General features: G+C 43.9%; 1 protein-coding gene across 5 annotated transcripts in view; it reads left to right on the forward strand.

Moving 5' to 3' along the window:
- The window catches only part of LOC110497955 (formin), a 94,679-nt gene that overhangs the window by 61,390 nt on the left and 20,217 nt on the right, over positions 1 to 13,072 (forward strand). For 3 of the 5 annotated variants that reach the window (XM_090211362.1, XM_036954900.2, XM_090211363.1), the window contains 5 exons: positions 309 to 438; positions 633 to 779; positions 881 to 940; positions 1,050 to 1,170; positions 12,419 to 12,511. In XM_090211362.1, the coding sequence (XP_090067488.1) occupies positions 309 to 438; positions 633 to 779; positions 881 to 940; positions 1,050 to 1,170; positions 12,419 to 12,511 (551 nt within the window). Of the gene's footprint in view, positions 1 to 308; positions 439 to 632; positions 780 to 880; positions 941 to 1,049; positions 1,182 to 12,418; positions 12,512 to 13,072 lie in introns of all 5 variants that reach the window. The other 2 variants (XR_005037748.2, XM_036954901.2) reach the window with 1 other exon arrangement.

Below are 13,072 nucleotides of genomic sequence, written 5' to 3' on the forward strand. Positions count from 1 at the left end.
GTTCATACCCACTCAGTGTCTGATCCATCAGCAGCCTAATCCCACAGGATATTACAGACATGTCCCTGTTTACATGAGTCGGCCTGACACTACATTTGACCAATCAGTGCTCCGGTCCTCCTTTAGTTGACCCTGGACCTATCAAACTATTAGAGCAGAAAGACTCATGACTATCAGCTGCTAGTTAAAAGCCATACTGACTCAGCCGTGTGTGTGTGTGGAAGCAGCGCAGCCAAGGATTAAAAATAGTTCTTCCTGTTGGACATTTTGTTTAATTTTGTCATAACACATTATTTCCTCTTGTGCAGGTTCTTGTATGAACTCTCCCAGATTCCAGACTTCTCTGGCCGGTCCCACTGCATCATATTCCAGTCTATCTTCCTTGACTGCATATCTTCCATCCACCGCAAAGTAGAAATAGTCTCCACCGTGAGCAAAGTAAGACATGACATGACTGCAATGTTATTGATTTGTCAGTGTATGAGCTTTTATCATGCTGACCCTGTGTGTGTGTGGTGTGTGTGTGTGGTGTGTGTGTGTGTGTGTGTGTGTGTGTGTGTGTGTGTGTGTGTGTGTGTGTGTGTGTGTGTGTGTGTGTGTGTGTGTGTGTGTGTGTGTGTGTGTGTGGTCAGAATCTGCTGGACTGTAGCAGTGTGAAGGATGTGATGGGGCTGGTCCTAGCCTTTGGGAACTACATGAACGGAGGCAACAGGACACGGGGTCAGGCTGATGGCTTTGGCCTGGAGATCCTGCCCAAACTGAAGGATGTCAAGAGCAGGGTACACTCACCACACACACAGCCATATTACATTATATTAATCTACAGTATGTTACTGAGAAGTTGCACTGGCTTCTTTTGTCTGACCTTTTGTATCTTTAGGACAACTGTATCAGTCTGGTGGATTACGTAGTTGCATACTATCTGCGCAATTTTGACGAGGTACAGTATTTCAGATGAAGGGAACAAATATCCCAGGATGGACTAAAATATCAATTCTTCTGTTGTTTCCTGATGTTTTGTCATTGGTGGGTTGTCTGTTGGTTTGTAGCACGCAGGAACAGACAAGAGTATATTCCCACTGCTTGAGCCACAGGATTTCTTCTTGGCAGCTCAGGTCAAATTTGAAGACCTCACAAAGGACATGAGGAAGCTGGGGAGAGACCTGACTGGTGAGACACAGGTTATTTCACTTTTTTCTAAGCAACTCACGTAACGTCAGGCCTACATAGAGGCGTCCTGTTCTATATGTAGTATGATACTCATTGTATATTCTGTCTTATCCTGTAAGAACACTTTCCTCCATCATCCATCAGAGGTGTTTCAGGGTAGATTCAGGATCTCAGAATCTCTGAAGCACCTTTTCCTTGTTCCCAGGCATCGTGTCATGCCATAACAGGCATGTCATCACTCCCCCATTTCCCCCTGCCATGAACATGCTCTACTTATAGTATCCTATGTCAGAAGTGTCAGTGTCTTCATTTCAGCCAAAGCAAGTCTATCTGTCTGAAACGTTTGCAGATGATATGAAAGCTGGATGGAAATGCAATAAAGGAGCAACACTCACAGGAGAAACTTTACCACATGGCTGGTATCAGGAGCTCAGTGCTCACTGGCATGGTCCGCCCAGTTAGCCAGCCAGTTAGCCAGCCAGGTAGCCAGCCAGGTAGCCAGCCAGGTAGCCAGCCAGCCAGGTAGCCAGCCAGGTAGCCAGCCAGGTAGCCAGCCAGTTAGCCAGCCAGTTAGCCAGCCAGTGAGCCAGCCAGTTAGCCAGCAAGTTAGCCAGCCAGTTAGCCAGTCAGTTAGCCAGTGAGCCAGCCAGTTAACAAGCCAGTTAGCCAGTGAGTCAGTCAGCCAGCCAGGTAGCCAGTGAGTCAGTCAGCCAGTTAGCTAGCTAGTTAGCCAGCCAGCCAGCCAGTGGATTAGCCAGTGTCAGTCACCCAGCCAGCCTGTCAGTTAGCCAGTGAGTCAGTCAGCCAGTTAGCCAGCCAGCCTGGGAATTAGCCAGTGAGTCATTCACCCAGCCAGCCAGTCAGTTAGCCAGTGAGTCAGTCAGCAAGCCAGCCAGTCAGTTAGCCAATGAGTCAGTCGGCCAGCTAGTCAGTTAGTCAGTGAGTCAGCCAGCCAGCCAGTCAATGAGTTAGTCAGTGAGTCAGTCACCCAACACGTCAGTTAGTCAGTGAGTCAGTCTGTCAGCCAGCCAGCCAGCCAATCAGTTAGTTAGTCAATAAGTCAGTCAGCCAATCAGTTAGTCAGTCATCTAGTCAGTCAGTGGTCCGCTGGGCTGTCCGGGGATTAAAGGCGTTGCCCCCAGGCAGTCAGTTAGTCAGTGAGTCAGTCATCGAGCCAGTCAGTGGTCCGCTGGGCTGTCCGGGGATTAAAGGCGTTTCCCCCAGGCAGTCAGTTATTCAGTGAGTCAGCCATCGAGCCAGTCAGTGGTCAGCTGGGCTGTCCGGGGATTAAAGGTGTTGCCCCCAGGCAGTCAGTTAGTCAGTGAGTCAGTCATCGAGCCAGTCAGTGGTCAGCTGGGCCGGCCGGGGGTTAAAGGCGTTGCCCCCAGGCAGTCAGTTAGTCAGTGAGTCAGTCATCGAGCCAGTCAGTGGTCAGCTGGGCCGTCCGGGGGTTAAAGGCGTTATTTCAGTCAACCAATAATACAGAATATGAAAGCAATTAGATATGCTCTCCACTCTCCCCTCCTCATTCAGATTGCTGCCCTCTGGTAAAATACAAAGAGTCTACAAAAGAGCCCCAGACCCAGCTGTCAGTCATTTATTAGGATAAATTGAACACTTAAAGACAATACATTTATTTTATATGTATTTTATATCTACTGCAGGAAAGAAATAGCAGTCTCGCCCAGAATCATCTGGGTATTGGTAGGGAGCGGTGAGCCTGAATTCTCTGTGTTTGGTGAGGTCCACCTAGGACTCCCATTTTCATCCTCTTCGCCAGCTTCCAGGAATAAATATTTATGCTGCGCTATTATAAACCACCCTAAAGAAACCAACTGATCTTAATTATATCAGATCACTTCCATTCACATCTGAATAATGTCTAACTCTGTGTGGCTGGTGCTGACACAGGATCACACCCCCTTGGGTTCTGTAGCTACAAGGGCTCTCAACTGAGAGGAGGCTAGCAATATGAAAGCCGTTCTCCTTATCCATGCAGGAGCCACATGAGTCCTGTTTTGCCCCACTTTTTCATTCTTTCTTAAGGTTCAGTGGTGTTCCTCCATATCCCTCTTCCCGAGAGTGAGGCTCCAGTAAGTGGCCAGGTAGATAGATGTATGTGTGTGTCTGGTCTGAGACAATGGAAAGGAGTAGGTCAGACTCCCTAGCCTGGCGGCTGCCCTCTCCTCCACTCTGTCGTGCAGAAACATGATCCTCATTTGATCTCCCTTCCTGTTTGGGCAGGAGTTGATGACCTCTCTCTGGGTTTTTCTCTGGGGATGGGGGGGGGGGGGGGGTCAGGATCCATCCCTTCTCTCCTGCAGAAGAAGCCTGGCAACTATAGAGTAAGACCAGGATATTGCACTGTTTTTTCCCTAGTGTCTTCTGAGGCTTTCAGTTCAAATCAAATTGTATTTGTCACATGCACCGTATACAACAGGAGTAGACCTTACAGTGAAATGCTTACTTACAAGCCCTTAACCAACAATGCTTTAAGAAGTTAAGAATAAAAATGTGTTAATTAAGTCAAAAATAGATAAGTAGAAAGAGTGAAAATAAAAGTAACAAATAATTAAAGAGCAGCAGTAAAATAACAATAGTGAGGCTATATACAGGGGAGTCAATGTGCGGGAGCACCGGGTAGTCAAGGTAATTGAGGTAATATGTACATGTAGGTAGAGTTAAAGTGACCATGCATAGATAATAAACAGAGAGTAGCAGCAGCGTAAAAGAGGGGTCTGGGTAGCCCTTTGATTTGCTGTTCAGAAGTCTAATGGCTTGGGGGTAGAAGCTGTTAAGAAGCCCTTTTGACCTAGACTTGGTGCTCCGGTACTGCTTGCCGTTCGGTGGCAGAGAGAACAGTCTATGACTAGGGTGGCTGGCGTCTTTGACTATTTTTAGGGCCTCCTCTGACACCGCCTGGTGTAGAGGTCCCGGATGGTAGGAAGCTTGGCCCCGGTGTTATACTGGGCCGTACACACTACCCTCTGTAGTGCCTTGTGGTCGGAGGCCGAGCAGTTGCCATACCAGGCAGTGATGCAACCAGTCAGGATGCTCTCGATGGTGCAGTTGTAGACCCTTTTGAGGATCTGAGGACCCATGCCAAATCTTTTCAGTGTCCTGAGGGAGAATAGATTTTGTTGTGCCCTCTTCACGACTGTCTTAGTGTGTTTGGACCATGTTAGTTTGTTGGTGATGTAGACACCAAGGAACTTGAAGCTCCCAACCTGCTCCACTCAGTCCTCCTTTTCCTGTAGTCCACAATCATCTCCATTGTCTTGATCACGTTGAGGGAGAGGTTGTTGTCCTGGCACCATACCGCCAGGTCTCTGACCTCCTCCCTATAGGCTGTCTCGTCGTTGTTTGTTCTATTTGTCAGGAGGAGTGTCTGTCCGTTTGGGGGCTACGGTAGATGTCTATGTTCCTGGAGAGTATCCTTGGTTCACCCAGTCCCTGGGCTCATGTGGGCACGGAGTTGACCTTTCATTCAATCAGGGTCAGCAGAGACCACGGCCACGTAAAGCTCTTTAACTGCTAGGTAATTGGGGCGGACAGCGAAGCAGAGACGCTACTGAATGAAATTGTATCAAATAAAAAAGAACCGTCAGAGCTCATTTGCTGCCCAGGGGGGTTTAGTGTTTCACAGAAGTCCTGTGCAAGGTTCGGCATTCATCACCATGGCAAATCAGACAGTGTCTTTATTAGAAATGCCCCCTAATGTCAAGTCAAGGCAAGGCCTTTACCCTGAAGTCCATTTTATGACAGAAGCTCCAGTTTGGGTTAGAGTACTGCTACCTCTCCTCCCCACATAACGGTTAAATATAGGCTACTCCTAATTTTGCTTAAATACAGGCACAAGATGCAGGGAACATGCCGAGTGTGGATAATACAGTCTTTGTCAACTCAAGACCCTCACATAAGCACATAAGAATTGTAAACCATGTACTATGATTTCTATTATTTTGTCTTGGTAGCAGGCCATATATTAAATGATGACTGCCTTTTCAACAGATTTGTCCGTACATTTCCTCACCTTGTTTTCCTCTTAGATATGGAGCCAATTGAAGCTAAATCTATCAACTAGAATAGAATACAACTTTATTGTCCATCCAGGATGGACATTTTTCTTTGGCATCACCTTCATTAAAATAATCACATACATTTTCACATCATACACATTTAAACCAGTCAGTCCATCATGTTGCGAACACTAACAACATAGAGGACATTAATACACTCACTAACAAATGACCAGTGTCCCAACTGCACTAGATAGATAAGTACATATGCCGATACAATTTACACTGGATTTAGTAGTCCAACAGCACAAGGAAGGAATGAATGTTTGAACCCGTTCTTCTTGGTCATGGGCATACTAAAGAGCCAGCCAGAGGGAAGCCTCTCCACCTGAGGGTTGGAGGGGTCGCCAATGACAGCCAGTGCCTTCTTTTTGGTTGCCTTGGAACAGGATGCTTAAATGTGCCTGTGGTCGACCAATTACATTGTTGGCTGTGTTTACTTTTCTGGTCAGTTTGCTTTTGCTCCTCACACTCGGATTACCATACCAGACTGTCATATTGAACGTGAGGATGCTCTCCACCAAGCTGCTGTACACCCTCTCCAGAACATCCTGGCTGACCCCAAACCCCTTTCATTTCCTGAAGATCTATCATTTCTTTATGATTTCCTCAAACTATGACATCCCAAGCATTCCCTTACAGTAGAACAGCTGAAATCCTGAACATTGGAGGACCATGTCTTACAGCAGTTGTGTTCTCAGACAGGCTATATGTAAGACGTGGGCCAGGGTTGGATGCTGGATAGGTCCAGGCAGATAGAGAGTCCCATAGGGCGGTGCACAATTGGCCCAGCGTCATCCGGGTTAAGGTTTGGCTGGGGTAGGCCGTCATTGTACATAATAATTTGTTCTTAACTGATTTGCCTAGTTAAATAAAGGTTCAATAAAAATCTAATAAATAAATTAAGAGAGAGATTTATTTTAGAGGGAGGTGTGGTGGGTGTTTGACCTTTATCTCCTGGCTGGCCCAATATAGCCTGGGCAATAGCAGGGCTGTAGCCTGGGTGGGAGGGAGGGGAGGGAGGAGGAAGCTGGGAGGCTGACAGTGCACTGGGGTGGGTTGTTTATAACTGTGGATTAGTGAGAGAATTCCTTGTGCTTTAGAGCTCATGGGAAATGATCCAGTGCCTGGTGTAAATAACACTGATCTGCCAGGCCAGACCACGGACAAGACTAACCTCTCTCTCTCTCTCTCTCTCTCTCTCTCTCTCTCTCTCTGATTAGAAAGGGTTTTCAAAACATTCATGCTTGACGGGTGAAAACATATGTAGTGTCAGTTTATCTGCGAGAGTTTTTTTATAGTCACTGATGGTTAGAAATAAAGGAGGGCATAACAGAATCAACATGAATCTGGAATGAGTTCAAGCAGTAGAACATTTAGAACAGAAACCTTTCCTATATGGCAGTCAAATATGTAGAGCTCAATGATCATCCAAGTGTACAATGTCTTGTTTTCCAAACATCCCAGGGTCGACAGAATATTGTGGCAAGCCGTCGGTTAATGTGGAGAATTCATGGTTCATTCACTACATCAAAGTGAGCTTGACTAACCGCGTTTGCCATGTCTCAGAGCAGAAGTCAGACTATCTTTTCATGTTAGCCCACTCCCCATGGTACAGTACAGTAACATGCCTTATATGATGCAATCCTATACCTTATATGATGCATACCAGCAACCCCAGTGTCCCTACAGACAGCATGTACTGGGCGAGATTCCTGTTTACACACACTGTAGAGTTTATGAATCCCATGCCTTACTACAGTGTTAACCACATACTGTTTGGGCAACCCTTGAGAATATGGCCATCAAATCATCCTGCCATCATATTTGTCTTATATATCCACTCTAAACCCAAATAAACCATCACAAATAAACCATTACAAATGTTCCTCTACATGTATTTGTATACAGAGAATCAATGTGTTGCTAACAGTTTATGATGAGTAACATCTGGAAATCAGTATTCTTCAGTGAAATAACCCTGTTCCACAATAATGCTGAATCCACTGTCTGTATGAAGGCTGGCCCTGCCTGAATGTGGTGGAGGGAGGGGAGACAGGTCCCTTTTGACCTGGTGACTGGACAGGAAGCCAGACAGGACAAACAGCGCTGACATTAACAGTAGGATCTGCTTCTGTCTAACCATCTTAACACAGGGTGCCAAATACAACAGGTGTAGACTTTACCATAAAAGGCTTGATTACGAGCCCTTCCCAACAATGCAGAGTTGGTGCAGCTGTAGAACTTTTTCAGGATCCGAGAGCCCAGGCACAATCTTTTCAGCCTCCTGATCGGGAAGAGATGCTGTCGTGCCCTCTTGATGACTGTGTGGGAGTGTGTGGACCAAGATCCTGGTGTGCCTTAGCAGTTATCTGATTAACACAGATGATGGATAGGAAAGCACCTTTTGGTGGTAATTTGCAACAGAGTCTTTTCCTCTATGAAGGAAGAGCCTCAACTGCAGTCTGTCTCCCCTCCCCCTCCCCCACCCTCTCTCTCTCTACCCCCCCACCTCCATCCCTCTCTCTCTATCTCTCTCTCTCTCTCTACCCCCCACCTCCATCTCTCTCTCTCTCTCTCTCTCTATCTCTCTCTCTCTCTCTCTCTCTCTCTACCCCCCTCCTCAATCCCTCTCTCTCTCTCTCTCTCTCTCTCTCTCTCTCTCTACCAACCCACCTCAATCCCTCTCTCTCTCTCTATCTCTCTCTCTCTCTCTCTCTCTCTCTCTCTCTCTCTACCCCCCACCTCCATCCCTCTCTCTCTCTCTCTCTCTCTCTACCAACCCACCTCAATCCCTCTCTCTCTCTCTCTCTCCTCTCTCTCTCTCTATTCAATTCAATTCGCTTTATTGGCATGACGTAACAATGTACATATTGCCAAAGTTTAATTTGGATATTTACGATATTAAAATAATAAGATTCAAAATTGTCAACGGGACAACAGTAACAACAATAACCAAGGGTCAAAATAACCACACATTGAACAATAACTAAGCATACATTAGAGGAAACGTGCAGGTTGGTTGGTCTGTCAGACACTGTCCCTCATCTAATAGGAGGCAGCAATGTAGTATACTGATTGATTGGATGTTCGGGTCCTGATGCTTCTTCAGTGTGTTAGTAGAACAGGTTGGTGAACTCAGCCCCAGGACCAGCTGGATGAGAGTCCTGAGGTTTTAGTGTGTTAGTAGAACAGGTTGATGAACTCAGCCCCAGGACCAGCTGGATGAGGGGACTATTTTCTTTGCTCAGCTCTTGGCATTTCAGGGCTGGATAATGATATGAGAGGGGGTCACTAAATTTGAGATGTTTCCAAAACTGAATTGCTTTTTTGTTTTTTTTTATTATTGGATTTTGGCCTAATTCTGCCCTGCATGCATTGTTTGTAGTTTTCCTCTGGATATGTAGGAGAATCTTACAGAACTCTGCATGCAGGGTTTCAATTGGATGTTTGTCCCATTTGGTGAAATCTTGTTTTGCAAGTGGACCCCACACCTCGCTGCCATAAAGTGCAATTGGTTCAATGACACATTCAATTAGTTTTAGCCAAATTTTAATTTCAATTTCAATCTGAATTTATTTCAATCTGAATTTGTTTTTTAATGGCGTAGAATGCCCTGCTTTCTCTGCCTCATTAAGGTGTCCAGTTGAGCTTATTTTTAAACCTAAGTAATTGTAGTGTGTGCAGTACTCTATATATTTTGTACCAATTGAAAACTTTGGTCTAATTCCCTGAGATCTGGATCTTCTCTGGAAAATCATTATTTGTGTATTTTTGGGATGTTACTGCCAGGGCCCAGGTCTCTCTCTCTCTCTGTCACTCTCTCTCTCGCTCTCTCTCTGCTGCTGTAACCCCAGGGGAATTGACACGGCTGTTTGGGCACAGAGGACCCAGATTAACACTCACTGGCCAATTAGAGAACAGCATGGACATATTTACAGTAATGGGATTAGGTGGCTGTGGGGAGAGCAGGCCCCTGGGAGCAAAGTGGGCCTTCAGTTGACCTGTTTCACTGTTGTAATACTGTTTCACTGTGGTAATATGGTTTCACTGTAGCAATACTGTTTCACTGTGGTAATACTGTTTCACTGTGGTAATACTGTTTCACTGTAGTAATACTGTTTCACTGTGGTAATACTGTTTCACTGTAGTAATACTGTTTCACTGTAGTAATACTGTTTACTTTTACACTGTATAAATACTTTTACACTGTAGAAATACTTTTACATTGTTGTAATACTTTTACACGGTAACTGTAGTAATACTTTTACACTGTAGAAATATGTTTACACTGTAGTAATACTTTTACACTGTAGAAATACTTTTACACTGTATTAATACTTTTACACTGTAGAAATACTTTTACACTGTATTAATACTTTTACACTGTAGAAATACTTTTACACTGTATTAATACTGTTACACTGTATTAATACTTTTACACTGTAGTAATACTTTTACACTGTATTAATACTTTTACACTGTAGAAATACTTTTACACTGTATTAATACTGTTACACTGTAGAAATACTTTTACATTGTTGTAATACTTTTACACGGTAACTGTAGTAATACTTTTACACTGTAGAAATATGTTTACACTATAGTAATACTTTTACCCTGTAGCAAAACTTTTACACTGTATTAATACTTTTACACTGTAGAAATACTTTTACACTGTAGAAATATGTTTACACTATAGTAATACTTTTACCCTGTAGCAAAACTTTTACACTGTATTAATACTTTTACACTGTAGAAATACTTTTACACTGTATTAATACTTTTACACTGTAGAAATACTTTTACACTGTATTAATACTGTTACACTGTATTAATACTTTTACACTGTAGTAATACTTTTACACTGTATTAATACTTTTACACTGTAGTAATAATTTTACACTGTATTAATACTGTTACACTGTATTAATACTTTTACACTGTATTAATACTTTTACACTGTATTAATACTTTTACACTGTAGTAATAATTTTACACTGTATTAATACTTTTACACTGTAGTAATACTTTTACACTGTAGAAATACGTTTACACTATAGTAATACTTTTACACTGTAGCAAAACTTTTACACTGTATTAATACTTTTACACTGTAGTAATACTTTTACACTGTATAAATACTTTTACATTGTAGTAATACTTTTACACGGTAACTGTAGTAATACTTTTACAGTGTAGAAATACGTTTACACTGTAGTAATACTTTTACACTGTAGTAATGCTGTTTCACTGTTGTAACGGTTTTCTTTCGGTGAAGGAGAAGCGGACCAAAATGCGGCGTGGCTATTGTGATCCATGTTTAATGAAACAAAGTAAACACGAATCAAATACAAAACAATAAACGTAACACGAAAACCGAAACAGCCTAATACTGGTGCAAAGTAACACAGACAGGAACAAGGACAATCACCCACAAACACACAGTGAAACCCAGGCTACCTAAATATGGTTCCCAATCAGAGACAATGACTAACACCTGCCTCTGATTGAGAACCATATCAGGCCAGACATAGAAATAGACAAACAAGACATCCAACATAGAATGCCCACCCAGCTCACGCTCTGACCAACACTAAAACAAGGAAAACACACACGAACGATGGTCAGAACGTGACAACTGTAGTAATACTTTTACACTGCAGAAATACTTTTAGACTGTAGTAATACTTTTACACTGTAGCCTGCATATCCCCAGGAGACTGCTTTAGAAAGGGGTCCCTTGATCCTCTTCCAGCTCCTCCTCCTCCTCCCTCTCCCCCCACCCCTACCCCTCCTCTGTGCCTATGTATTGTCACTGTAGGACAATGTCCTAAACCAGAGCCCACTGGGTTTTTATTTCATGCAGCTGCTGATGTTTTGGGGGTTTCCTTCTTGTGGCCTACACTGTCTGGACCACATTTAGAGGAGATCCGCCTCTTAATTGTAGTCTTGCTGTTTTGAACACCCTTTAATGTGCCTGTTTGAGACAGGGGGATTTTAAAGAGCGAGGGATCTAAGACTTTTTTTTTAAGTACTAACTTTTCAGTGGTGTTTGTGCTGGCTCACCTGATTTGGGTCATGGTTGTCCCTCAGCTGTAGATTATGTATTTTCTTACTCAATTCGTGTACAGTAGTTCAAGTTTAGTCCCTCATCTTTCAAGAGCAACTACTCCTGAGACCCTGGAAAAGGATTGTGGGTAGCTGGGCATATTCACCTGTTCTTAATACATCCCTCTTGGTTATTCTGGAAACCAGTGAAGCAGTCTCACACTCTGACCAGCCAAGTGTTCCTGTTGTGTTGTTAAGACATTTAGCTATGCAGTAATAACCAACACAAGGTATTTACTGCACTCATTAATGACTTGCAGGTTTGAGTGAAGTTGCAAAAGTTATTCCGGCAGGCCGCTCTGTATATAACGTCCCACGCTGATTGTTAGGAGAAAATGAAATAGTTTGGCTCATGTTTGCCCAAGTCATCATTGTTTCCTTTGAGCCTGTGTGAGCTAGGTGGTTTGGCAGGGCAACAAAGACCCATCCACAACAAACAAGGCTTCGACATTCAGCCGTCACCCACATGTACAGTTCCACTGGAGAGAGCCAGAACAGGACAGGCCCATCTACTGCCACCATGTCATATCTAGCTAGTGGGCCAAACGCTCATGGTGTTGGTTGGATGACTGTCTTACCCCAGTATCTGTGGCGTCAACATGTGTTATATCCTCACATTCTTTGAGAGTAACAGATTGAACACCCTACTCACATTCAAAGAACAGTCTGTGTTTCTGAAGATTTATAATATATTTCTCATTTTGAATGCAGACCAAGCTCATTTAAGTGATTGCAAGGTCTTTTCAATAGCCATCTGGTTGGGATGTTTTGGAGGAGATTCACACACATTTCCCCTCAAATGTTTCCCCCCGGCAGGCTTTGGTTAACTCACTTATGAAAGTGCTGGAAATGTGCTACATTTGCTGTTTGGGCACGCTTGTTATTGTTTTACAGCTTAGCCCAATAATAAATGCCAAATTCACACAGTACACCGCAGTATACAGTCTACTCTCGCTCACACTTTCTCTCCCCCACCCAACCCAGGCCAGAGCTTTTTTAATCCATTCCTGCTGCGAAATGTCAGATATTTAACATTTCCCGCTCTCTCTCTCCCTCAGTGTGTGAAAAGGCTGTTCAGAAGGTGTGTGCTAGCTCCTCTGAGAAGGACCTCCAGCCCTTCAAGGAGAAAATGGAGGCCTTCGTCTCGACCGGTGAGTAAAACAAACCATAACCAGAGAGAGGGGAGGAGAAGAGACATGACATGGGTAAAATCACTGGGGAAGCCAGGGGGAAAAAGCCATATCACAACCTGCTGTATGTGTTGTCTTAATTGCGTTACTTGCTCTATAACCTATTAGTTCATATGCCTTGCCAGCGTGATATATAGGCATAAGGCTGAGACAATAAGAAGATACAGTGGCAGAATAAATCAACAAAACCTTTGTTTCATCACAAAACTGGAGAGCAACCTCTGTCCACTGAAGTCTACAAAGCATATTGCATGTACAGTGCATTCAGAAAGTATGCAGACCCCATGACTTTATATCTACCTTAAATGCCTGATTGGTGGAGTGCTGCAGAGATGGTTGTGAGATGGTTGTCCTTCTGGAAGATTCTCCCATCTCCTCAGAAGAACTCCGGAGCTCTGTCAGAGGGACCATCGGATTCTTGGTCACCTCCCTGGCCAAGGACCTTCTCCACTGATTGCTCAGTATGGCTGGGCGGCCAGCTCTAGGAAGAGTCTTGGTGGTTCCAAACTTATTCCATTTAAG

This window comes from Oncorhynchus mykiss, chromosome 19, assembly GCF_057628025.1.
Source record: "Oncorhynchus mykiss isolate SJ-2025 chromosome 19, ASM5762802v1, whole genome shotgun sequence".
In the NCBI taxonomy this organism is placed as follows: Eukaryota; Metazoa; Chordata; class Actinopteri; order Salmoniformes; family Salmonidae; genus Oncorhynchus; species Oncorhynchus mykiss.